Source organism: Chiloscyllium punctatum, chromosome 46, assembly GCF_047496795.1.
Source record: "Chiloscyllium punctatum isolate Juve2018m chromosome 46, sChiPun1.3, whole genome shotgun sequence".
Taxonomy (NCBI): domain Eukaryota; kingdom Metazoa; phylum Chordata; class Chondrichthyes; order Orectolobiformes; family Hemiscylliidae; genus Chiloscyllium; species Chiloscyllium punctatum.
Genome location: NC_092784.1, coordinates 55,245,922 through 55,273,607, shown reverse-complemented (window position 1 = coordinate 55,273,607; position 27,686 = coordinate 55,245,922). Strand labels below are relative to the sequence as shown.

General features: G+C 41.8%; 1 protein-coding gene across 2 annotated transcripts in view; it reads left to right on the top strand.

Annotated features, from left to right (window-relative positions):
- The first annotated feature begins 615 nt into the window (after positions 1–615).
- The window catches only part of rtbdn (retbindin), a 57,315-nt gene continuing 30,244 nt past the window's right edge, over positions 616–27,686 (top strand). Inside the window, exons 1-2 of one of the 2 annotated variants that reach the window (XM_072564300.1) lie at positions 616–841; positions 10,044–10,198. In XM_072564300.1, coding sequence (XP_072420401.1) covers positions 10,063–10,198 — 136 coding nt within the window. In that variant the 5' untranslated portion in view covers positions 616–841; positions 10,044–10,062. The remainder of the gene's footprint in view (positions 842–10,043; positions 10,199–27,686) is intronic. The other variant, XM_072564299.1, reaches the window with a different exon arrangement.

Genomic DNA, 27,686 nt, shown 5'->3' with positions numbered 1-27,686 from the left:
GGGTTTGGATGGGTTGGACCAAAGAGTCTGCTTCCATGCTTTGTACATCTCTATGATTCTATTTGCAACCCCACTCAAAGCATGACAACAGCAGAGTGAACATCAGAACAGGAGTGCAGCCCAACCCCTATCCTTCCCATCTGCTCTCTACTCAATATAATGATTTTTACCTTTGTTTTATCTACTTGTGTCAATAAGGGTTGCAACATTGTAAATTACAGTCTGGGGCTAGTGTTTGACTTGTGTGAGACTTGTCCACATCAGATGTGGCTGACTCGCTCTTACCTCCCTATCCCAAGGTTCTGGATTCGAGAAGACTGAAGACTGAGTTCAGACTCCGGTGCTGGTCTGAGGGGGTGCTGCACTGTCGGAGGTGCTGTGAAGGAAAAACTACAGAGATGGCCCGCAATCTCAAAAAAAACTACTCACGTCCTTTAGCTGAGATCATGGTTCTTTTTAAAATATATTTTATAAAGCTCATTTGATTTCCCACCGTTCATTGCGATATAATAATGTGATTTTTTTTCCCTCTCTCTTTTCGATCGGGGTGGGGGGGTGGGGGGGGGTTGGGTTTAGCAGATGCCTCTCAGCTCCTCCCTCAGCCCCTGATGCATCACTGTGGCAGTGAGAGCAGGCAGCCAGAGATGCTGGCGGGAGACGCTAAGACTAGGTAGAGTGCTTCCCGTGAAGTGACAGACGCACACCCCGTCCGAGTTGAGCCAGAGGCAGTGATCATCTTCCAGTGTCCTCCCCACCGCAAGTCGGACCGAGACCCAACACCTGGGAAAGCGGCTGTGATTCGCAGGTACCGGCAACGTTAGAACGGGCGATAATTTAGCCGGTGGGTTACAATGGTCACGTTGGTTTTTTTTTGGTTTTGAAATCTTTTTTTTATTATTGCCTGAAATATTTCTGAGGCGGGGTATAACCCAAGCAGTTGCCGGGCTCGGTCCCTCATCTTCGCTGCTGGATTGGAAACCGCGTTTGCCTGTTGGTCATGTTTTGATGGTGAACGGGTGAACTCTTGGGACGGTCTGTCGATTGATCCCCCCCTCTCTCTCTCTCTCTCTCCCTCCCAAAAAAAATGAATATTTAAAACGTGCGGTTTAAATTGTTAAAAATTAGGAAAGTGTTTTGCTTCGCTGTCCAGATTTTGTTATGGGAGGGGAAGGCAATGAAATGGAATCGATTTTTTAAAAATATTTTGCGTCAAGCTTCAGTTTTCCTTGCAGTCAGTGAGCAGCGATGGTTAATCTCTAACTCAGACAAGCACGAATGGAGGCAGTGGATATGCGGATCTTTTGTTGTTGTTGTTGGGGGTCTGGTGTTAAACTGGATGACACGAAATTTACACGGAGTGAATGTCCTGAAATTGAAGCGTTCGGGGCGGGAGGGAGACGGGACCTCTTTTTGATTCGCCTCAGTAAGAGCGAGGATTAAAACAAATGATTCGGTGTGAGGTGACTGCGATCACCAGGAACCGGGTTGAATATCAGTCTAAGGAGGGTAAACATAAACAAAACAAGATCCATTTAAAATAAAGAGTCCGATGTTCGAGCGAGAAATGTTTCTGAACAACCGGATCAGAATTCTGACTTGGGAAATGCAACAAATTAAATACAATTTGGCACTTTTTTTAAAAAAAGATTCATGAAACACATTGTTAAAAGTAAAATAAGCACTCTTAGAAATATCTTTTTTTTAAAATTGGATAAACAGTTTTAGAGAAAGATAAACCATCTGGAGTGTGAGATTCCGGGGGATTGTCAGTGGGAGGTTTATTGCCTCACCCCTGCTTTCAGATCTAAGCGGGACACATACTCAGTAAAGTCAAGGTGGAAGCGGCCAGACAGTTTTCAGGCAGGGGCTATTGACGGTCCACCTAAAATGTGTTATTAAAAGCCGGGATATTAGGGGTGAAAGATGGAACAAATCTGTGGTATTATCGAATGACTTTGAGCTTCTGGCCTGTGCCTTTTTGTTTTGGTTAAATCTTTTCGAATCTCTAAATTGCCCCCATCGTGACCTCGGCTGTGCAAGTTAAAGTGGGTTAGCCACGGGAAATGCAGGGATAGGGTAGATGGAGAGAGGATGCTCTTCGGAGGGTCGGGGTTGACTCGATGGGCGGAATGGCCTGCTTCCACACTGTCGGAATTCTATGATTCTTTTCCAACGAATGGTAACTCCGTTACTGAAGCATTTTTAAAAGTCTGACCTCCAGTGTTAAGCTCAACTCCGTGTGACAGCCGCCGGCTGTGTCCCAGCTAATCAAAAAAAGGTCGCAATCATTCAGCATTAAGGTGTATTTTACAAGATTTGTTCTTCACTGCAGAGGGCTCAACCTTCACAGATGCTGTTTAACATTTGTGCACTGCTGGCAGACTTGTCTTTCATTTGAGATCTTTGGTCTCAGAAGCCTTTTGTTTCCCTTTTTGTCTGAAGAGAATATTGTACCTTCTTTCATAAACTGTGAAATTTATTGTGGAGAAGAATATATAAACATTGGTGTGAAATTAATTTGGGTCAAATTATGACAGATATTAATGAACCCACTGACACCACAATTGGAAAGCTCACCTTAGACGTGGAGAAACTGTCTTGGATAGACCCAAATGGACAAGTCTGTGTCATCCAGTGATTTTACTGTTTGAGGACAGAGACGAGTATTCAGGACAAGTGAGCACCAATGCTAAGCCATCTATCCATCCCTGCAATACTAACTTTATGAACAACATTAGCCAACAGTTAAGGGGATGTGCAAAGATGTGTAGGTTAGGTGGATTGGCCTTCCTAAATTGCCCCCAGAGTGTCCAGGGTAGGTGAACTAGCCATGGTAAACATGGAGTCGCAGAGATAGGATGGGCCTAGGTGAGATGCTTTTCAGAGAGCTGGTGCAGACTCAATGGGCCGAATGGCCTCTGTCTGCTCTGTAGGATTCTATGATTCCATGAATTAACACCAGGCTCAATGTTACAACATGGAACAACATCAACATGGTCGGCAAAGGAGTCTTTTTTTTAACTCTGGACACCCATCAAACAGCAGGAGAATACATTGTCAAAGTAGCAGAAAGATAGATTTCACGAAAGTATTAGTTTGCCTGAATGATATCACAACTCTGGGATTATGAAAGGACATTTTAGCGCTCCAGGTGAAAAATGTCAGGAACCAGGTGGCCTTTTTAGAATGTTGAGCATCAATGGATGGCAGTTCATTCTGCAGCCTGCCTAAATTTCCAGTCCCACGACCAGATGAAAAGCAGACAGGGTAAAAGGTGAGGTCTCTGTCCTGTCGATATTCCAAGAAGTCCTGTCATTTGGAACACGTTGTATCATGATATAACAGGCGCAAACCATCACACAGCCCCACCAAGATCACCCCTCTAAACCTTAGCACTTAAGAAAAATAAAATCTCTGTGAAAAGCAAAGATTCAAAACAATAAATAAACAAAGCCTGCTGCAAAATGTTCACTGCTGGCTGTTGTCCGTGGGAGGAAGGTCATCAGAAATAGGAGCAGCACATTTGGCTCCTCAAACTTGCTCCAGTCAATAAGATCATGACTGTTCTTGTCTCGGTCTCAATTCCACTTTCCTACTGTTAATATATTGACCATTTTCATCAGTCAGCAAAACTTTACACATTTTTGTAATGTGTTATTGTCATAAATTTCCAAATGTGTTGGATATGATTAATCAGCACCTTTTAAAGGGGCCTAACCTGTTAAAGAGGCATTGAGCTATTGAGTTCACTTTATTCTTGCATGTGATACAGTGGGTAATTTGTATTTCAAAAGTGCCACTTCATTATATCTCTTTTCAGTTGGGTGGTGGTCCCTGTTCTTGTCCCCTGCTTTTCCCCCCCGCGCTCCCCATGACTACACTCATTGTCCCAGGTACTGAGGGAATTCTGCATGGTCACAGTTAGCATTTTGGTTGAGATGTTCAACCAAAATCTGTCTGCCCCCTCAGGTAGATGTAAATAAACCCCTAGCATTGTTGAAAGAAGGGTCTGTCTGATGTACTGGTCAATATTTGTCCCTCATGAACACACCATCTGATCATTGCATTGACATCCATAGAACATACATGGTATATGTTGAGCACACGTTCATAAGACCAACTCAGGTGCCTTGATGGGTTCACTGCCACAAATCCTTCTTATTAGTATTAGTCTGAGCTACTGATGCCAAGTGGGGAAGGATGCCCACATTAAGTCCTTGGGAGAGATATCTTTGGTATTGTTAAACATTATAGGTTTAATACATGATACCTAATAGCTAGTAAATTACTTCTGAGTTACATAGTAAGTCTAACCTGAGGTCTCGCAAGAGACTGAAGTTTGATTAGTTTCAACTTTCTCTGTGGCAATGTAGAAATAAACTCATGTTGTGGCCAGATTCAAGCACCAATTTTACATCATACCAATCCATACGTATTAAATCAAATACTCAAGTAGTACCTTTCTATGTGCGGATTAGCTTCAAAGATTGGCAGTCATTGTTCTATAAGCCAACACAGCAGTATTGCAGAGTCAGTATTACCATGTATGACCGATTAGTTTGCTTTGGTACTGCTGCAAGCAGGAAGCATTGATGGGGAATACGAGGAGTTCCTGCATTTCCTGAAATAATGGCAAATGCCTGAATCATCTAGATATGGAGATGGCATTTTACTGTAACGTCCATCTGTAAGAGGCGATATTTTGCTCCCTCGATGACTGTCCTGCCATATGCCTTAGGCCGCAATCTTCTAACAGAAGATTTAGGTTTAGGATTCATACAAGTGGAGCAATCTTCTAACAGAAGATTGCTCCACTTGTATGAATCCTAAACCAAGTGTCAATTTTATTAAAGAGAGCAATATCAGTAATAAATATAGTAGAGTATTCAGATAAAACATCATGGCACAAAGAGTGATTGGAATATGGAACCTGCCACAACAGAGAATGGTTAAAAGGCATGGTATGATTACATTAAGAAAAGTTAGATAAGTACGTGCAGAGGTGAAAGGGTGAGATGAAGATAGGAAGAGGTGCACGTGAAGCACAGACTTTGTATGGCCAATCTCTGTGGTGTAAATACTGCTGTAAAGAAAAATGGTTACCTGCAACTTAAAACTCCATCATTTAAATTTGCTTTTAGTTTAGTCATTCAAGGGATGATGTCAAGAAGGGTAGTCAAAATCTGAAACTCTCTCCCACAAAATCCTGTTGAGACGGAACATCAATTGAAAGTTTATACACTATGATTGATCGATTTCTGCCAGGCAAGTGTTATGAAACTAAGGCAGGCAGATGAGCCAACCTACAGATCAGTTATCGCCTAAATGAATATCAGAAGGATAGAAGGGCTGAATGACCTTTACATCCAAAATTCAAAAGTGTGTTTCCTCTTGTGAGAGAATCTAATACTAGGGGTCATAATTTAAAAATAAGAGATCATCCCCTTAAGAACAAGGTGACAAAATTTATTTTTCTCTGAGGGGAGAGTCTTTGGAATTTCCTTCTTCAAAAGGCAGTGGATGCAGAATCTTTACTTCTGCCTTTCAAAATATTTGGATAGATTCCTGCCTTCGGAGAGAATGAAAGATTGTCAGGGACATGCAGGAATGAAGAGTTGAGGTTAAAATTAGATCAGCCATGAATTGACACAAGAGCAGAACAGGTACAACGGCCAAATGGTCTATTCTTGTTCCTTGCTCATACATTTGCATGATTTTTAATGCTCCTTTTTAATGTTTCATATTGCAAAATATTTTCTCCCCCAGTATCATATTTACTTTCTTAAACTTCTATTGCCCACTTCAGATTTGAAACAAGTTTTGAAAAAACTGGACTTTAATTATTTTAGCATACTTGATATTAAAAGCCTAATAATTTAGATGTTTAGATGAACACTTTGTAAACATGAACTCAAAGGTCACCATGGTAGCTGTGGGAATTCAAATTCAAATCTTGAATATAAAGTTAGTATCATTGATGGTGACAGTGAAACTAGCAATTGAAGAAGTGTTGGAGCATAATCCCCAGTGTCCAGGCCAACATTTGTCACATGACCAACATCACTAAAACAGATTATCTGGTCATGACCACACTAATTTTTGTGGGAGCTGCCACCTTACTATATTACAATAATGACTTCACTTCAAAAGTCCTTTGTTGGTTTTGGGATGCCCTAAGGTCTGTTTCATTGTGTGGTCTATGCCTCTTCCTATTGTGAAGGTATCAATTCAGATTCCAAATGTGCTAATACCTATTTTGATAGCTCACTCAAGTAATCATTTTTCATGTGTGAATTCAATGTGTGAGTTTTTGCAAATTGGTGGGAAATCGCATTCAAGCCCAGCTTTCAGTTAAATGATGTCCCAAGCACAAGACCCAGAAATTCATCTTGGATGGTAGTGCAAGACATTTAAGGGCAGATGTTGGTGCAGTTTTAATATCAATGGGCTCAGCAATTCATCAGTTCAGGTTAATGCTGTAAGGATACGGGTGCAAATCCTGCTCTGGAAGCTGATGGGATTTAATTAAATGACACAAAGTTATAGTCCAAAGGTTTATTTGAAGTTCCAAGCTATCGGAGCTCAGCTCTTTCCTCAGCTAAACTCCAAAAGCTTGCAATTTCAAATAAACCTCTTGAACTATAACCTGGTCAATTATTAGATTACTTACAGTGTGGAAACAGGCCCTATTCGATTTTTGACCTTGCCCATCCCAGTCCAACTCCAGCATCTCCTTAATCATGGATAAAAGTTTGAGTTAAATGACTGTAAACTGGAATTGAAAGCTAGTTGCAGTAGTAGTGATAATTATATCAACATCTATTGTCATAAAAGCTTATTTGGTTTGCTAATAATCTAGTGAGAAGGAAATCCGCCACCCTTCCCTGGCCTGGCATACACCTGACTCTAGACACATGTCATGGTGGTTGGAATGAGCTGCCAGAGGAAGTGGTGGAGGCTGGTACAATTGCAACATTTAAAAGGCACCTGGATGGGTATATGAATAGGAAGGGGTTTGGAGGGATATGGGCCAAGTGCTGGCAGATGGCACTAGTTTGGTTTGGGATATCTGGTCGGCATGGATGGGTTGGACCGAAGGGTCTGTTTCTGTGCTGTACATCTCTATGACTCTATAATTCTAATTTGTTTGACTAGTAACTGCCTTTTGAAATGACCAAGTGAGCTACATTTTTGCTTTTCAAAAGGTGGTTCAGCATCTCAAGGGGAAATTAGTGAAAGGTAATAAATGCTGGCCTGAACACCCACATTCCATGAATGAACAATTTATTTTGCAAAAATCCTTTAGACAACCTGAAACTAAGACATTGGAAATACATAACGTACATAATGTCTCTAGATGAATAAAGTCAATCTCTGCTGATTTAATTTTACTCTATAAAAGCAGACTAGCATAAAAGTATGGTTACAGCTGCCATCTGAGTCCCCAAACTGGATGAGAGCATCACAACAAAGACTTGAATTTATGTAACATCATTAATACAGTAAAACATCTAAAAATATTTTGCATGGTAGTGTTATCAAATAAAACCTGATATCAACCCACATGGAAATATTCGACCAAGTTTCTGGTTGCATGTTCCAGGAGGTAGAACTTAATGACCACCTTACAGGAGAGAGAAATGTTGGGTTGAAGGAGGGAATTTCAGAGTTCAGGGATTAGGCAGCTGAAGGTGGTTAGGTGGTTACAATGGGGGGGCGGGGGGTGGTGGGGGGGGGGGGGGAGGGGGGATACAAATTCCTGATTTTCTAAAGGTCAGTCTTGGAGTGGTGCAGAGGTCAAGAGGGTAACAATGTAAAGATAGGGAGGGGGCAAAGCAATTTGGAAACGAGGATGATTATTTTAAAAATGGGAGACTGTGAAGGCCAGTGAGAACATGTGAAATATAAAGGAGGCTCTGAGAGAGTTAGGATAGGGTCAGCAGATTTTTGAAACAGCTTGATATGAAGGGTGAATGGAGCAAATTGAAATAGTTGAATTTAAAGAAGATAAAAGCGTAGGTGAGTGCTTTGACAGTAAATGATCTAGGGCTGGAGAGGAGACAGGCAGAGTTACAAAGAGTTAAGACCATTATCTAATCCTTGGGTACTGACTGAATCTAAACTGCTCAAGTTTCAGTCTTGTGAATTATGACATCAGTGAACCTCTCAATTGGATTACTGTTTTATAATTAGCTGGGAATCATCTGTTATCTTTCACATAACAGTATATGGCATTAACACAAAGCTCCAAGACATCGGAGTGAGCTCACACATAGTTAGTCATGCAATGCTTTGCCTTCCAAACTGTTTTACACTTGCAATCCTCCTCTCCAAATGCTTGAACACAGTTCATGAATTAATCATTTTGTTTTTGTAAAGAAAATGGATCTAATAACATAAGAAGTGATTCTGAAGAAGGGTCACTGGATCGGAAATGTTAACTCTGCTTTCTTGCCACAGATGCTGCCAGACCAGCTGAGTTTCTCCAACGATTTCTGCTTTTGTCTAACCTAAGTGGGGCCTTTGCTAAATCTGTTGAGATGAGCTTTACAATTACCAGGATGAGATTTAGCACTGGGGACTGGGGCACTTTGTACGTTAGTCATCAGTGGCAGCATCAGTCAGTCCTGGGTCAGAATGATGCAGTTATTTACAGAAGGAAACTCTCTCTATACTGCTGCAACATTTCCCCCCCCCCCCATTTGCCACAAAGCATTAGGGAAACAATGCATGTTCGTTGTGCTATGGTCTTGGAATTGGACTGAGACAGCTCAATCCCAGTCCACAAAGGACTTGCATATCAACAGCCAGAGCCAGATTGGACCTTTATACCAATCCAAGTTCTCAAAATTGTAAAGCCTGTGTCTAACCCTTAACTTGTTTATTCTTTGTACTGAAAACAACACTCTTGACAGCTACAGAGATTCAGTCCTGCAAGACAGTTTGATGATGAATAGTATTGCAAAGAAAAATTGTGAATGACTTACACTTACATGCCATAAGCACCATGTACTCTTTATTCAGTGGAATATGTCAGTCTACAGATGTTTTCTTTACTTCAATAAAGGCTCCTCATCGAGCTACTGTTATAAAGTTAGCTGACAATGTAGTGAGTTGAGTGCCTACAGTTTCATAGAAACAGCCTAGTGAATATTTATTTATTCATTACTGCTTCGAAAACTTCAGTTTTGTGGTAGAGCTAAGCTAAAAGGCAGGGTTTCAGTAGCAGGGAGAATGCATGGAAGCTCGGTTGTTAAGTTAAATTAGAAGATCACAGGTTCATATCCTATTCCAGAGACTGCAGCACAAAATCTAGGCTGACACTCCAACGAGGGGACGTTGCATAGTTGCAGGTACCATCTTTTAGGTATAATATTAAGGTTCCAAATTCCATGTCGGATATACGGAAAACAGAATCTCCTTAGCTCTGTTCCAAAGAGCATCAGGATAGCTATCCCTCCATTAACATCACTTAAAAACTGATTATCTGGCTATTACCATTTTGCTATTCATTTATGCACAAATCAGGTGTAATTTTTTTATAAGGTGTGTGCTTCAAAAATGCTCCATTGGCCATAAAGCATATAGGGCATCGTGAGGTGGTGAAGGGTGCCATATAAATGCAAATCTTTCTTATTTCCTAATCGCCTTATTCATGGAGGTTAAAGTTTCATGGTTGAAAAATTGTGTTGCAGTTCCTTACAGTTCTTTACTGCCAAATTGTAATTAATTAGGCACACGATGAATCTATCACAAGGTGATGTGTCATCCTCTGTGGGGAACAAACTTCCTTCTGTTCTATAATCTGTAGGATTGGGAACACTCGATCATTTCTGGTCTAGTGGAGAACACCAAAAAGCACAACAAGAAAGACTGCAGCTTTGATATTTGATGAGTAACTTTACACCTTTCATCCAGACTGTCCCATTTACCTTCCCATCTAATGTTCTTTCTATCAGAGTGATATCAAGGGAGTTGTTGGGCAATTTTATACATTTTTTAAAAATTCCTAACTTTCCATCCTTCTGGGTTATTTTTTTCAGAGTCAACGCAAGTGCCAAAATGCTGCCATTGATTGCTGTTATTTTGTTGTGTGGGACTGTTAGACACCTGGAAGCAACCTGCCCAGTAACTGGAAGCCACAAAGCTGCCCCGAGCCCTGAGCCAGATCTCCATGACTGTCCGTTATATTCAAAGAGTAAGTGTTTGCATGCTACATTTAATATTTTGCCAAAGTAGTTTGTATTAGTGTTTATGTTGCACATGCACCTCTCTCACTGATCGTCTAAGTCCAGCATTAAAATATTATATTTCTCTCTGCATTGTTTAGCATTTCCTCAAATGCATCCATACCATTTTCTTCAATCATTATCCAGGGTAGAAAGTGCTGCATTCTCATGATTCCCTGGGTCAGAGCGTTTTGCCCTGGTTCCATGCTATATTTATCCCTGACTATCTTATACTTACAATTCCTAGTTTTGATCTTCCTCACGGATAGAAATACTTTCTTCTTCAGCTGTCTGTCCGACGGCAGATCTCAATCACAGCACCACACCTTCCACCACAGGTACGGGAAGCCGGCTAGTTGTAAAGCCTTGAAACCTCAAAGAGCAGGAATCAAATCCCACGCTGTTGACACCAATCTGGGGCTACTGGCTGTCAGCTGGTTGGACCAACTATCCAAATTGTCCAACCGATCTGATTTAAGGAGTCCAAATTGTTACGGCAACATGGACTTCTACAAGCATGCTGCAGATATTGATGGGAGAGGCTTCAGTTTTCTTACCATCATACGACTGGCCAGGAACTTTTTAACCAGTTGCATGTGTTGGAAGTATTTGCAGGTTGATGGTACACCTGTTTGGCTGTGTTATGAACACATCTTCCTTGACCATTGAGTCCTAGGGTGGGATGTGAACTCAGAGCTTCTATACTACCCACTGTGCTACTAGATCTTTTTCTTTAAATCCAGCCTGTTAAAGTCTTTATAACCCTGAAGACCAATGAGGCCACATGGATTGAGGTTAAAATGTAATATATGCACCATTATTGCTATTGAATACTGAAGTAATGCACCCTGACGTTTTATGTTCATCATGAGTATAACTTTACTGCTTTTGGAATGAACTATTAGTTAACTAAGCAACATCTCACTTTAGGACTAGAAGTTTGTTTATTTAAGTGTCTGAGATGTAAAGATGTTTGTGCACTTTTCAGCAGAATTTACCATGGGATATATTTAAGCTGTCTCTTTCGCATGATAACTGGAGTTGAGAGTCATAAATGCAAACCAATTAATGTTAACTGCATATGTGGGAGGGGTGATGTAACACAGTGTGGCACTCTTCTATTCATGATAACTAAGTGTCAGTACTGAACATTCTCCAGCAACACAAAGTCAGAATGAAAGCTCCATTCAATTGCAGGTTTCCACCACCCAACTTCCATGCAAAAGACTGAGCTCAGGAGCTTTGGCATTACTTAGTGCACAGTGAAATCCCCCAAAGTAACACAATGCCTCAAAGTAGAATTACCGATTTATTTCTGCTGTGTGGGATCTTGTTGAAAATCTACAAAAAGCAAATTAGTTCCCATTATGTAAGAATGATACCTAAAAGTGTCTTGATTGGTTGTCAACCCCTATGGTCCATCATGAGGATGTGGAAGGAATAACATAAATGCAAGTTTCTCCTTAATGATGTGTAAATTTGCTCCTGGCAAGTGCTTCAAAAATCTTTCGCTGGAGAAGACTGCTTTCATATTTCCTCATTTTACATTGATCCAATGGATAGATAATAGATTTGCATAATGCTGAGAACCCTCTTAAATGAACCCTGGCTGGAGTTGGGGTTTTTATGCTGGTGTAAGAGATACTTAAAGACCTTCAAAAATATGCATGTGAGGATCGAAGTGTATTTCAAATGTTCTGCCTTTTTATTTAATTTGTAGAGTATTCTGTTTAAGAAAGAATTGAATTGAAGCAATTTGCAGAAGAACTGTGATTATAATAGCTCACAGACTGTTTGATTTGCAAGATTTTAAATTCCTTCACAAACATCTTCAGCAGTTCAAAGGTTTGTGCGTTTGTGCAGTTGTTGACTCCCCAGAAGCTCTGATTTCTCTGCAGATCAGTGCCTATCTGTCAGCAGAGAGAAGCCACTGAACGCAGGACACAGCCAGTGACGAGCAGTAGTTGTGTGTAAGAAGCATACTTGAAAACGGTCACCCTTGTGGTGCGTTCTGAAATGGTATAGAAACAGGAACTGCTTGTCGTTAACATTAGCTAGCCATATGCCTTCATTGTCTGGCTGAAGCATTATCCTCGCTAATTACTTCTCCTAAGACATTAATCTTAATACTTAGAACAATGAGGACATGGAGAGTTAAACCCTTCCACCCAGAACTGGCTTTCTGTCCAAGGATTGAGCAACAATTGGATTATTTACTTCAAAGATATCTACTCCTAAGTATGTTTTTACTTCTGAAAAAAACATTCTTGTCACCAAAATCCAGTCAGAGAATCGAAGAAGTGAGGACCCTTTGGCTTTATCCTTCTGCCTAATTGAAAATAAACAGTTCATGGATACTCTTTTTGCCATTGATTTCCATCTACTTGGAATTGTTTGTCCAAGGTTAATAAAGTTTTGGGTCTTAGTGTTGCAGAGCAACAAGTTAATTCCATCTTCTAGATTTAATTTGTACTTCACTTTCTCCAAAAAGTGCAAGCAGAGCTTTCTAATATACGACACACAAATGAAGAGCAAAAGTAAGCTATTCAGCTCCTCAAGCTCGCTCTGCCATTTAATAAGATCATGGCCAATCTGTTTGTTTTTTGAATTCAAAATTCCCATCTACGCTTGATAATCATCGATTCCCTTGTCCAATAAGAGTCTATCCACTTACACCTTAAAAATATTCAATAATTCAATATTCAATATTCTTCTGTTTTCTGAGGCAGAGAATTTCAAATTCACACAAGCCTACAAGAGAAAAACATTTCCTCATCTCTGTCCTAAAATAGGTGACCTTAATTTTTAAAAAGTACCTTCAAGTATTGGATTCGCTTACAAGAGGAAACATCCTTTCAATGTTCACCTTGTCAAGATCATTCAGAATTCTAGTGATAAGAAAGTCCAATCTGTCCAACCTGTCCTCATAAAACAACCCATTAATTCTAGGAGTCAGTCTGGGAAACCTCCTCTGTACCATCTCAAATTATTTACATCCTTTCTTAAATCAAAGAGACCAAAATGCACATGATATTTGAGATGTGACATCACTGCTGCCCTATATGACTGTAACATAACATCCTTGTTCTTATTTTCATTTCCCCACATTATGAAGGATAGCATTCCATTAACCTTCTCAGTCTCTTGCTCTAGCTGCATGCCAACATTTTGTGACTTGTGTATTAGAACACCTGGAACCCTCTGCGCCTCAGAATGCTGCAGTCTTTCACCATTTAAACAATATGCTGCTTTTTAAATTCTTCCTGCCAAAGTAAATAACTTTACATTTTCACATATTGTACTCCATTTGCCAGTCTCCATTTTGTCCGCTTGGTCTATGTGAATTTTCTCATGTCCACTTCACAATTTATTTTTAAACCATCTTTATGTCATCTACAAAATTAGCTACCATACCTTTGATCCCCTCATCTAAGTCTTTAAAATAAAGTATGAAAAGCTGAGTCCACACAGGACTCCACAATTTCATCCTGTCAATTAAAGAAATGCCCATTATGCTGACATTGGTTTTTGCTATGTTATCCACTACATGTGCTCCTACTTTGCACAATAGCCTTTGGCTCAGTGGTTAGCATTGCTGCCTCACCGCACCAGGTATATGGGTTCAATTCCAGCCTTGTGCAGCTGTCTGTATGGGGTTTGCACATTCTCACTGAGTCTGTGTGGGTTTCCTATGGGTACTCCAGTTTCCTCTCACAGTTCAAAGATGTTCAGGTCAAGTGGATTGGCCATGTTAAATTGCCCACAGTGTTCTGGGATATATAGGTTAGGTGGGTCAGCCATGGGGAATACAGGGTTACAGAGATGGGGTGGGTCTGGGTGGGATGCTCTTCAGAGGGGCGGTGAAGCCCCTCAATGAGCTGAATGGCCTGGTTCCAAACTGTAGGGATTCTAGGATTCTTTGATTAATGGTCAATTCTAACACCTTCGTCATGGCAGACATCAAGCTATTGGACCTATAGTCTCTTGGTTTCTGCCTCCTTCCCTTTCTGAATTGACTTCTATTTGTTATTTTCCAATCTGGTGTTCCAGAATCGACTAGGAGAAAGTGAGGACTGCAGATGCTGGAGATCAGAGCTGAAAATGTGTTGCTGGAAAAGTGCAGCAGCTCAGGCAGCATCCAAGGAGCAGGAGAATCGACGTTTCGGGCATGAGCCCTTCTTCAGGAATGAGGAAAGTGTGCCAAGCTGGCTAAGATAAAAGGTAGGGAGGAGGGACTTGGGGGAGGGGTGTTGCAAATGCGATAGGTGAAAGGAGGTTAAGGTGAGGGTGATAGGCCAGAGTGGGGGTGGGGGCGGGGAGGTCAGGAAGAAGATTGCAGGTTAGGAAGGTGGTGCTGAGTTCAAGGGTTGGGACTGAGACAAGGTGGGGGGAGGGGAAATGAGGAAACTGGAGAAATCTGAGTTTATCCCTTGTGGTTTGAGGGTTCCTAGGCAGAAGATGAGGCGCTCTTCCTCCAGCCGTCATGTTGCTATACTCTAGCGATGGAGGAGTCCAAGGACCTGCATGTCCTTGGTAGAGTGGGAGGAGGAGTTGAAGTGTTGAGCCACGGGGTGGTTGGGTTGGTTGGTCCGGGTGTCCCAGAGGTGTTCTCTGAAACGTTCCGCAAGTAGGCGGCCTGTCTCCCCACTATAGAGGAGGCCACATCAGGTGCAGCGGATGCAGTAAATGATGTGTGTGGAGATGCAGGTGAATTTGTGGTGGATATGGAAGGATCCCTTTGGGCCTTGGCAGGAAGTAAGGGGGGAGGTGTGGGCGCAAGTTTTCCATTTCTTGCAGTTGCGGGGGAAGGTGCTGGGAGTGGAGGTTGGGTTGGTGGGGGGTGTGGACCTGACAAGGGAGTCACGGAGGTAGTGGTCTTTTCAGAACTCTGATAGGGGAGGGGAGGGAAATATATCCCTGGTGGTGGGGTCCGTTTGGAGGTGGCGGAAATGACGACGGATGATACGATGTATATGGAGGTTGGTGGGGTGGTAGGTGAGGACCAGTGGGGTTCTGTCCTGGTGGCGATTGGAGGGGTGGGGCTCAAGGGCAGAGGAGCAGGAAGTGGAGGAGATGTGGTGGAGAGCATCGTCGATCACGTCTGGGGAGATATTGCAGTCTTTGAAGAAGGAAGCCATCTGGGTTGTTTGATATTGGAACTGGTCCTCCTAGGAGCAGATGCGGCGGAGACGAAGGAATTGGGAATATGGGATGGCGTTTTTACAGGGGGCAGGGTGGGAGGACGTCGGTTTATAGTAAATGTCTGTGTTGTTCATCCAATTTACCAACACCTTCCACCTGACCTCAAATTTACCTGGACCATCTCAGACTCCACCCTCTCCTTCCTAGACCTCTCCATTTCTATCTCGGGCGACCGAATCAACACGGACAGGGTGGGGGGAGGTGTAGTCTAGGTAGCTATGGGAGTCGGTCGGTTTATAATAAATGTCCGTGTTGATTCGGTCGCCCAAGTTAGAAATGGAGAGGTCTAGGAAGGGGAGGGAGGAGTCTGAGATGGTCCAGGTAAATTTGAGGTCGGGGTGAAAGGTGTTGGGAAAGTGGATGAACAACACGGACATTTACTATAAACCGACCGACTCCCACAGCTACCTAGACTCACCTCCTCCCACCCTGCCCCCTGTAAAAACGTCATCCCATATTCCCAATTCCTTCGTCTCTGCCGCATCTGCTCCCAGGAGGACCAGTTCCAATATCGAACAACCCAGGTGGCTTCCTTCTTCAAAGACCGCAATTTCCCCCCAGACGTGATCGACGATGCTCTCCTCCACTTCCTGCTCCTCCGCCCTTGAGCCCCACCCCTCCAATCGCCACCAGGACAGAACCTCACTGGTCCTCACCTACCCCCCCACCAACCTCCATATACATTGTATCATCCGTCGTCATTTCCGCCACCTCCAAATGGACCCCACCACCAGGAATATATTTCCCTCCCCTCCCCTATCAGTGTTCTGAAAAGACCACTACCTCCGTGACTCCCTTGTCAGGTCCACACCCCCCACCAACCCAACCTCCACTCCCCGCACCTTCCCCTGCAACCGCAAGAAATGGAAAACTTGTACCCACACCTCCCCCCTTACTTCCCGCCAAGGCCCCAAGGGATCCTTCCATATCCACCACAAATTCACCTGCATCTCCACACACATCATTTACTGCATCTGCTGCACCTGATGTGGCCTCCTCTATAGTGGGGAGACAGGCCGCCTACTTGCGGAACGTTTCAGAGAACACCTCTGGGACACCTGGACCAACCAACCCAACCACCCCGTGGCTCAACACTTCAACTCCTCCTCTCACTCCACCAAGGACATGCAGGTCCTTGGACTCCTCCATCGCTAGACCATAGCAACACGACGGCTGGAGGAAGAGCGCCTCATCTTCCGCCTAGGAACCCTCGAACCACAAGGGATAAACTCAGATTTCTCCAGTTTCCTCATTTCCCCTCCCCCGACCTTGTCTCAGTCCCAACCCTTGAACTCAGCACCACCTTCCTAACCTGCAATCTTCTTCCTGACCTCCCCGCCCCCACCCCCACTCCAGCCTATCACCCTCACCTTAACCTCCTTTCACCTATCTCATTTCCAACACCCCTCCCCCAAGTCCCTCCTGCCTACCTTTTATCTTAGCCTGCTTGGCACACTTTCCTCATTCCTGAAGAAGGGCTCATGCCCGAAACGTCGATTCTCCTGCTCCTTGGATGCTGCCTGACCTGCTGCGCTTTTCCAGCAACACATTTTCAGCTCTGTTCCAGAATCTAGCAAATTTTGGAAAATTAAAATCAACGCATGTACTATCTAATTAGCCTCCTCTTTTAAGACCCCAGGATGATATTCAACAGGACCCAGAGAATTGTCAGTCCACACGTCCATTTGTTTCCTCTCATCACATCCCTAATGATTGTAATTTCACCAAATTCATCTCTTCCTTCCAACTCATGATTTATAGCTATTTACTGGAATGTTTTTTATATTGTGAATACAAGCAAAATATTTGTTCATTTTTTTTTCCTGCCATTTCTTTATTATGACGATTCACTCCCCATTCTCACTCTTTCAAGGGCCAACACTCACTTTACTTTCATTTATTGTTTAAATACCTGGTAATCTTTTTTACATTTTTTGCAAGCTTCCATTCATACACAAATTTCTTTCTCAGATGTACGTTTTGCTATTTCTGCGATTCTTTATATTCTGCCTTGCTTCATTCTCGCCTCTACACAAATATATACGTTTTCCTTGAGTTCTGTGAGAGCTCCTTGAGAACCTTGAGCTGTTGAGGGGATATGGCATACAAAGGGAAAAAAGGACAAGGCAACATTACCGGGTAGGTATTTCAGTAATGAAGTTGGGCGGGAAGGGGCAGTGTGCACAAACAAAAACATGCAGCAATAAAGTCAAAGAGAGAAAATACATTAAAAGCCAAAATTAATGGCTCCATACTTAAATGCACATTATCGAGTCATAGAGTCATACAGCATAGAAACAGACCTTTCAGTTCAAATAGTCCATGCCGACCATGTTCCCAAATTAAACTAGTCCCACCAGTCTGCATTTGGCCCCTTCTCCTCCAAACGTTTCCTATTCATGTACTTATCCAAATGTCTTTTAAATGTTGCAATTGTAATTGCATCTACTACTTCCTCTGGCACACACTAACGACTTTCTGTGAAAAAAAATTTTCCTCATGCCGTTTTAAAATCGTTCTCCTCTCACCTTAAAAATATCCCCTGAGTTTTGAACTCTCCCACCTTAGGAAAAAGAGTTTGCTATTCACTTTATCTGTGCTCCTCATGATTGTATAAGCCTCTATAAGGTTACCCTTCCACCTCCTCTGTAACAGTGAAAGAAGTCCCAGCCAATCCAGTCCATTTTTATAATTTAAGCTTTCCAAACCGATAACATCCCCGTAAATCTTTTCTGAACCCTCTCCAATTTAATAATATCCCCCCTATAACAGGGCATCCAGAATTGCACACATTACTCTAGAAGAGGTCGCACCAATGTCCCGTACAACCTTAATATGATGTCCCGAACAAAATAAATGAATTAACAGCACAAATAGAGGTTAATGGCATGATCTTATAGCCATTATGGAGACATGGTTCCAAGAAGATCAGACCTGTGACCTAAATGTTCATGACTTGTGACTTTTTGAAAGGACAGGCAGGAACTAAACAATAATCGAATGGCTTTGTTAGTAGTAGGTGGAACAGGTACAATAGCAAGAAATCATCCTGAATCAGAAGATGTAGAATGCGCATGAATGGGGTTAGATGGGAAAGCACTGATGGGAATAGTCTACAGGCCCCCTAACAGTAGCTATCCTGTAGAACAGATAATAAATCAGGAGATAATGAAGGCATGTAACAAAAGCAGTCTATTAATCATAGGTGACATTAATTGTCATGTATATTGAAAAAAAAACTGGCAGAGATAGTCACAAGGAGGAATTCATGCCTGACAAATTCATCATAATTCTTTTGAGGATATAACAGGCAAGATAGTTAAAGGGGAACCAGTAGATGCAGAATATTCGGATTTCCAAAAAATATTTGATAAGTTACTGCACATAATAAGGTTAGAGACAATGGTGTTCAGAGTAGTATTTATCATGGATGGAAGATTGGCTAGGTCATAGAAGATTAAGTTGAGATAAGGGGTGCATTCTCAGAATGGCAACCTGTAGCAAGTGGAGTGTCACAGTCATAAGTATTGGGGTCACAATTACGTATAAGATATATTAATGATATGGATGCGGAAATGAAGTGTAGCATCTCCTAATTTGCAGATGGCACAAACATAGATGGGAGGACAAGTGGCAAGGGAGAGATGGTGTCTGCAGGGAATATAGGTTAAGGCAAAAAGTTGGCAAATAGAATATAATGTGAGAAAATGTGAACTTATGCATTAGGCAGGAAATGGAAAAACAACTGCAGCACAGAGGATTTAAGGGTTCTCAAGCATACATTGGGAGCAGATATTCTTAGGGAAATGCATGACAGAAATGTGGAGGTTGTTTAGGGAGCACTTGCTGCAAGTGGTGGATAGCTTTGTCCGACTGAGGCAAAGAAGTGATAGTAGGGTGAGGAACCTTGGATGACAAGAGATGTGGAACATCTGGTCAAGAGGATGAAGGAAGCTTTCTTAAGGTTGAGAAAGCAAGGATCAGAAAGGAACTGAAGAATGGACTTAGGAGAAGTAGAAGTGGGTATGAAAAAGCCTTAGCGGGTAGGATTAAGGAAAACCCCAAGGTATTCTACATTTATATGAGGAACAACAGGATGGCCACAGTGAGGATAGAGCCAATCAGGGATAGTGGAGGGAACTTGTGCCTGGAATTGAAGGAGGTATGAATCGGAGGGTGAATACTTTGCTTCAGTATTCACTAATTAGACGGACCTTGTCATTTGTGAGGACAACATGAAACAGGCTGATACGCTCAAATAGGTTGATGTTAAGAAGGAGGATGTGCTGGAAAGTTTGAAAAACATGAGGATAAATAAGTCATCTGGGCTGGACAGGATATACCCAAGATTACTACAGGAAGTGAGGGAAGAGATTGCTGTGCCTTTAGCGATGATTTTTGAGTCCTCATTGTCCACTGGAGTAGTGCCAGATGATTGGAGGGTGGCAAATGTTAGTCCCTTATTCAAGGAAGGGAATAGGAACAACCCTGGGTATTACAGACCAGTCAGTCTTATGTTGGTGGTGGGTGAGTTATTGGAGAAGATTCTGAGACAGGATTTATGACTATTTGGAAAAGCATAGCTTGATTAGAGATAGTTAGCATGGTTTTGTGAGGAGCAGGTCTGCCTCACAAGCCTTATTGAATTCTTTCAGGATGTAACATTGATGTAGGTAGAGCAATGGATGTGGTGTATATGGATTTTAGCAAGGCATTTACTAAGGTTCCCCATGGTAAGCTCATTCAGAAAGTAAGGAGGCTTCGGATACAGGAAATTTGGCTGTGTAGATACAGAATTGGCTGGCCCCGTAGAAGCCAGAGAGTGGTAGGAGATGGAAAGTATTCAGCCTGGAGCTTGGTGACCAGTAGTATTCCACAGGGATCTGTTCTGGGACTTCTGCTCTTTGTGATTTTGATAAATGACTTGAATGAGGAAGTTGAAGGGTAGGTTAGTAAGTTTGCCGATCACATGAAGGTTGGTGGAGTTGTGGATAGTGTGGAGGGCTATTGTAGGTTGCAACAGGATATTGACAGGATACAGAGCTGGGCTGAAAAGTGACAGATAGAGTTCAACCTGGAAAAGTGTGAAGTGATTCATTTTGCAAGGTCAAATTTGAATGCTGATTACAGGGTTAAAGGCAGGATTCTTGGCAGTGTGGAGGAACAGAAGTATCTTGGGGTCCATGTCCATAGATCCCTGAAAGTTGCGACACAAGTTGATAGGATTGTTAAAAAGGCGACTAGTATGTTGACTTTCATTAGCAGAGGGATTGAGCTTAAGAGCCGCAAGGTTATGCTGCAGCTCTATAAAGCCCTGGTTAGACCACATTTGGAATATTGTGTTCAGTTCTGATCGCCTCATTATAGGAAAGATGTAGAAACTTTAGAGAGGGTGCAGAGAAGATTGACCAGGATGCTGCCTGGACTGGAGGGCATGTCTTCTGAAGAAAAGTTGTTGAAGCTGGGGCTTTTCTCATTGGAGCAAAGAAGATGAGAGGTGACTTGATAGAGGTGTACAAAATGATGAAAGGCATAGATAGAATGGATATGGAAAGACATTTTCCCAGGGTGGAAATGTCTATCATGAGGGGACATACTTTTAAGGTGATTGGAGGAAGGTTTAGGGGAGATGTCAGGGATAGATTCTTTACACAGAGAGTGGAGGGTGTGTGGAATGTACTGCCAGCAGTGGTAGTAGAGTCAAATACATTAGGGACATTTAAGTGAGTCTTGGAGAGGCACATGGATGATAGGAAAATGTAGGGTATGGCAGTGAGTTTGATCTTAGAGTAGGATAAAAGGTTGGCGCAACATTGAGGGCTGAAGGGCCTATACTGTGCTGTACTCTTCTATGTTCTTTGTTCCAGCATCCATATTCAACGAGAAGGTCAATGGAATGTTGGCCTTCATTTCAAAGGGACTGGAATATAAAAATAGGGAAATCTTGCGAAAAATATACAAAAAACCAATTAGGCCATAGCTAGAATACTTTGAACCGTTTTTATCCCCTTGTCTAAGGAAAGATATACTGTTGTTGGAGGCATGTTCAGTCGGTACATCCTGGATGTGGATGAAGGTGAGGTTGAGTTAGTTAGGGCTGTGCATATTATAGTTTAGAAGAATGAGAGGGTAAATGTAGAAAGGTAGTTTCCACTTCTGAGAGAAAGAACAAGTCTAGAATCCCAGGGTATAATCTCAGAGTAAGAAGTCTCCCATTTAAGACAGAGATGAGAGGGAATTTCTTCCCAGAGGGAAATGAATCTGTGGAAACTTTTTTACCACAAGGGGCTGTAGAGGTTGGGCTGTTACATAAATTCAAAACTGAGATCTATGGATTTGTAATCAGTAAGAGAATCAAGGATTACGGGGAAAAGGTACAAAAATGGAGTTGAGGATTATCAGGTCAGCCATGATTTTATTGAGTGGCAGAGCAGAGTTGGTGGGCCACATGGTCTACTACTGCTCCTACATTTAATGGAGTTTGATGACTTCTTTAACTTCCTTAGTTAACAATGAATGCTGGATCCCCCCCTTAGAATTTTTCATTTTAGTACGAATGTTTGTTGAAGCTTTCCATCTTGCATTTATCAGGATAATTCATAAGAATACTAATTTAAAGTGGTAACCAACATTTACAGTATCTGAGAAAAGAATGCTGAATGATTGACAAGTAGACATTTCTATCAATCAGAATTCTAATGAGTGCAGGGTGTTCAGTTTCAGTAACATGTTTTTACAGTAACGTGTTTTGTGCAAACTCTATACAGGCAGTCACCCAACAATGGAATCAAACCTGGGTCCCTGGCACTGTGAGGCAGCAGTACTAACCACTGAGCCACTGTGCCACATTTTCTGTATTGATCTATCTACTAGCTTAGCATCCCAGTTCACTTCAGCTCGCTCAGTTCCATGTGCCTATTGTTGCCCTTAATTAAATTAAAAATTTTTAATCTCAGACCCACTCTTCTTCCTTTTGAGGTGGAAGTATAATTCAATCATGTTGTGGTCACTGCTCAGTTCAACACCAAGTTCTTTCATTGACATTGTTAGAAAACTTTGCCTAGTCTCCCAATGTTTCACTATTTTCATCTCGACCAAATCTGTACCCTTATAACGCAGCAATATGCTGAGTGGATCAATGTTAATCATATTTTCACCAGATTACCTAGCAGTTTACTGCTGTTCTCTGCAGCAATCAAAGCCACTGTAAAGGTCAATTCTTGGATGCTTCACTTTTCCTTTATTCTGGAGCAGATCTTTCTTTTAGCTTTCTGTGACAGTAGCTGCTCAGAATATGCTGACATCCGTTCAGATCTCAGAAGGATCGCACCTGTGCTCTTGACTTATCATTAACAAATATTTGATGGCTGAGTTATTTTTCAGTTGTTTAATAGTTTTTATGACAAATGTCTGCTAGTTTGAAACAAGGTCTGTTGTCAGTTGATAATCAGGGTGCAGTCAAATAGTATGTGTGAAACAGTTTTTTGTTGGCAATTGAACAAATTGGCAAAGCCAAACCTGTGAGGCATGATTTCCTTGTATATTCAATGGTCTGGCAAATAATTAATTTTGTGGATACCAGACCTTTCCAGTCAAAGTTTCTTCCCAAAAGATTTTCGTCACCCTTCAAGCTGGGGAGTTTCCCATAGCCTCTGAACAAACTCAAATATCTCACCTCAAAACTCAGGATCAATGACTGTTTGACCATGATCTACAATCACACTGGAGTCCAATTCTATACTTTTACACATTCCCTCATTCATGGAACATCCACATGCAGATATACACACACAATAATAATTGGGGACAAAAACAGAAATTGCCGGAAAAGCCTAGAAGGTCTGTCAGCACGTGTGGACGGAAATCAGAATTTTCTGAGGGTCACTCAACCCGAAACATTAACTCTGATTTCCCTCCACAGATGCTGCCAGAGCTGGTGAGCTTTTCCAGCAATTTCTGTTTTTGCCTCTGATTTACAGCATGCGCAGTTCTTTCGGTTTTACTAATAATTGGGAGTGAAAAGCCTCGTTCATTTTATTTTCTTTCATACTCTGAGAAATAGTATTGCATGTCCTTGTTCAAGTTAAGCTCCGATAACTGCATGGCAAAGGAATTTAGTTTGGATCCTCACCTGATTGTTCAGTTCATAATCCCAACATAGCATCAGCAGAACTGTCACAGATATAATTCTCTGATGTGTGTTAAGGAAAGAAATATTTTACACACAATGAAATATTTTAGAAGCGTTATCGTTATGGTCATGAAGGAAAAGACGCAGCCAATTTCCATACAGCAAAGTCCACAAGCAGCAAATAAGTAAATGGCCAGACAGTCTGCTTTTTTTTTAAGATGTTGGTGGAGTCAATGGCAAGAATTGTCCTGCTCTTAACAGATTAGTACCATGGGATCCTTCAGGCTCACGTTAGAGGGCATCAGTTTAAAATCTTATATGAAAGATGTGAAGCACCACCTCCATCTCAGCCCAGATTATGTGCTCAAAACATGTTATACATGAACATGCTTTGTTGGTGAATCCCAATCCTACCAATACCATCTGTAGTGGAGGATGAGAAATAAAATTGGGTGGTAAGATCTGCAAAGCCCTGTAAAGGAAATATGGAGGGCACTATCACGATAGATACTGAGATTAACATAGAGTAAGTTTAGAGTTGTACACTCACCCCCTTAAATTGGCAAGGGAACTGATATTGGGGCTGCAGTGTGCAAGTTTGATATTGAGGAAGTTGTGTTGACATAAATAGTCGCATTGCCTGAACTAAAGAAGACTATAATCGGAGCATTACCTGACATAAGAGATATTAAATAACTGGAATTAAAGGACTATTTTTATTTAAACCTTTTGCTTCTTGATGACCTTGTCTTCTGGTGGGGCTGAATATTGGCACTGAGCCTAATTTGTGTAAGCTGATTTCTTATTTTGGAGTCACCAATGAATAGAAAATGAAGATGGAACTTGAATTTCTATGAACACCTCTGAATGTGGCCCTTCTGCTTCACCCTACCTACAAGAACAAAGCACCTCATAATTTTTAAATTGCTGGTGAGAGGAATGACCTTCATTCTTATACCTACTCACTTTAAACCTTCAAGTTGTATACCTATCCACCGTGCCCTCCTTATCAATCAATTCATCTCAAGATCTCACCCCTTGCCTTTTCCTAACCTTGACCATATTTCATGCACTGATTACTTATTGATTTTTCTTTTAGGAAGGGAAAAACCTACTTTGCTGTGAAGCTACGCAATGTATGAAATGAAAGAATTAAAAAAAACTGCTGGCAGTGCATTCAAAATAGCAAAATCAATGGTTACATCCTGCTGATGTACAGAACCATTCAAGCTTGGCTCCCTTTAGTTTATAACCTCATCAGAACAGTTTGATTGAATTTCAGTCTCGTAACTCATTGCTGAACATGAATTATTTACAGACTACCCATGCTTAAGCATTTCTGTTTGCGTTTGTACTTAACCCATTGAAAGATGGGAACTCTTCTTTCTTGAGGGTGGGGGTAATTTGAAGGATTCAAATTGCAATAATACCTCAACGAGAAAAGCTAAGCCAGCATGGCTGATACTCAAAAAAGACCCTGCTTTACGTTTCCAGTGCATACAGGTTATCAGTCCTGTGAACCTAATGTATTTCTCATCCACTCTGTATTGTACTCTTCCTACATTTGGAGAAAAGACTTGCTTTGACAAGGTCCCACCAGACAGTACTATCATTTGTGTTTCGACTACCATGGATGAGGGATAAATATTGCACAGGAAAAAACTCCTGCTGTTATAATAGTGCCATGAGATCTTTTATGTACATCCAAGAGAGCATTCGGGACTTCAATTTAACACCTCATCCAAAGAATAGTGCCTCCCATGATGCAGTCCTTCATTGGTAATGCACTGGCAGTGTCCAGTTCAAGTCTCAAAAATGGGGTTTGAACACATAATCTTCTGACTGGAGAGTGCTAGCCATTGAACCACAACTAATGTGTAGCTCAGCAGAACAACCTGAGCTGTGAAAGGCTCTGTCTCCAGACAAAATATTACAACTATCCCATCCCCTCATTAGGTACACAAAAGCCAATGGATGATATTCAGCAACAGGAACCTTGGCTGATTTTCAATCCATCGACTATGATAGGGGACTCTCTAGTCAAAAGCACAGACGGACGATTCTGTGGCTGACAGCGAGACATTAGAATGGCCTGTTGCCTCCCTAGTGCCAGGATGAAGCATATCTCAAAAAAAGGGGAGAATATTCTCAAAGGAGAGAAGTACCAGCAAGAGGTCATTGTTCACATTGCAACTAATGACACAGGAAGAGAAAAGGATGAGATTCTGAGGAAACAATATAGGAAGTTAGGGCAGGAAATTAAAATGTAGGTCCTTGAGGGTAGTAATATCTGGATTACTCCTAGTGGCACGAGCTAGCAAGGGTAGGGATAGGATTATAGAGCAGATGGATGTGTCCCTAAAGAGCTAGTACTAGGGAGAAGGGTTCACATTTTTGGATCATTGGAATGTGTTCTGAGGTAGAAGTGACCTGTATAAGAAGGACATTTTGCGTTTGAATTGGAAGGGGACTAATACACTGGCGGGGAAATTTGCTAGAGCTGCTCGGGAGGATTTAAACTAGTTTGGCGGAGTTGAGGCATTGGGGTTTGTGTGTGTGTGAGACACCCAGGGAGACAGTGAGGAAAGAGATCAGTCTGAGACGGGTACAGTTGGGAAAAGGAGCAAGTCAAACAGACAGACAGGCAGGAACAAAGTAGAGAACGAGATAAGACTGATTAAATTAAAGTGCACTTATTTCAATGGAAGAGGCCTAACAGGGAAGGCAGGTGAACTGAAGGCACAATTAGGAACATGGGACTGGGATATCATGGCAAATACAGAGAAGTGGCTCAGGGATGGACAGGACTGGCAGCTTAATGTTCCAGCGTATAAATGCTATCAGAAGGACAGAAAGGGGCAAGAGAGGAGGGGAAGTGGGATTTTTGATTCAGGATAACATTATGGTTGTACTTAGGAAGGATATTCCTGGGAATATGTTTAGGGAAGCTATTTGGGTTGAACTGAGAAATAAGAAAGGGATGATTACCTTGTTGGGATTGTACTACAGACCTACCAATAGTTAGCAGGAAATTGAGAAACAAATTTGTAAGGAGATCCCAGTTATCGGCAAGAATAACAGGGTGGTTATGGTAGAGGAATTTAACTTTCCAAACATGGACTGGGACTGCCAGAGTGTTAAGGGTTTGGATGGAAAGGAATTTAAGTGTGTACAAGAAAACTTTCTAATTCAGTATGTGGATGTACCTACTAGAGAAGGTGCAAAACGTGACCTCTTGGGAAATAAGGCAGGGCAGGTGACAGGTCTCAGTGGGTGAGCTCTTTGACCGTAATTCTAATAGTTTTAAAATAGTGCTGGAGAAGCAGAGACCGGATCTAAGAGTTAAAGTTCTAAATTGGAGGAAGGCCAATTTTGATGGTTATGAGGCAAGAACTTTCAAAATCTGATTGGGGACAGATGTTCACAGGCAAAGGGATAGCTGGAAAATGGGAAGCCTTCAAAAATGAGATAATGAGATTCCAGAGACAGTATGTTCCTGTTAGGGTGAAGGGCAAAGCTGGTATGTGTAGGGAATGCTTGATGACAAGAGAAATTGAGGTTTTAATCAAGAATAAGAAAGATGGATATATCAGATATAGTTGGCAGAAATAAGTGATTCCCTAGGGTACTATAAAGGCTGTAGGAATATACTTAAGAGAGAAATCAGGAGAGCAAAAGGGGGACTTGAGATAGCTTTGGCAAATAGGGTTAAGGAGAATCCAAAGGGATTCTACAAATACATTAAGGACAAAAGGATAACTAGGGAGAGAATAGAGCCCCTTAAACAACAACAAGGCCACCTCTTTGTGGAACTGCAGGAGATAGGAGAGAAACTAAACAAGTATTTTGCATCAGTGTTTACTGTGGAGAAGGATATGGAAGATAGGCGAGGAGGGGAAATAAATAGCGACATCTTGAAACGTGTGCATACTAGAGGAGAAGATGCTGAACATCTTCAAATGCATAAACGTGGATAAATCACCGGGACTTGATCAGGTGTACTCTAGAAATCTGTGGGAAGCTAGGGAAGCGATTGCTGGCCACCTTGCTGAGATATTTATATCATCGATAGTCACACAAGATGCTGGAAGATGGGAGGTTGGATAACGTGGAGCCACTATTTA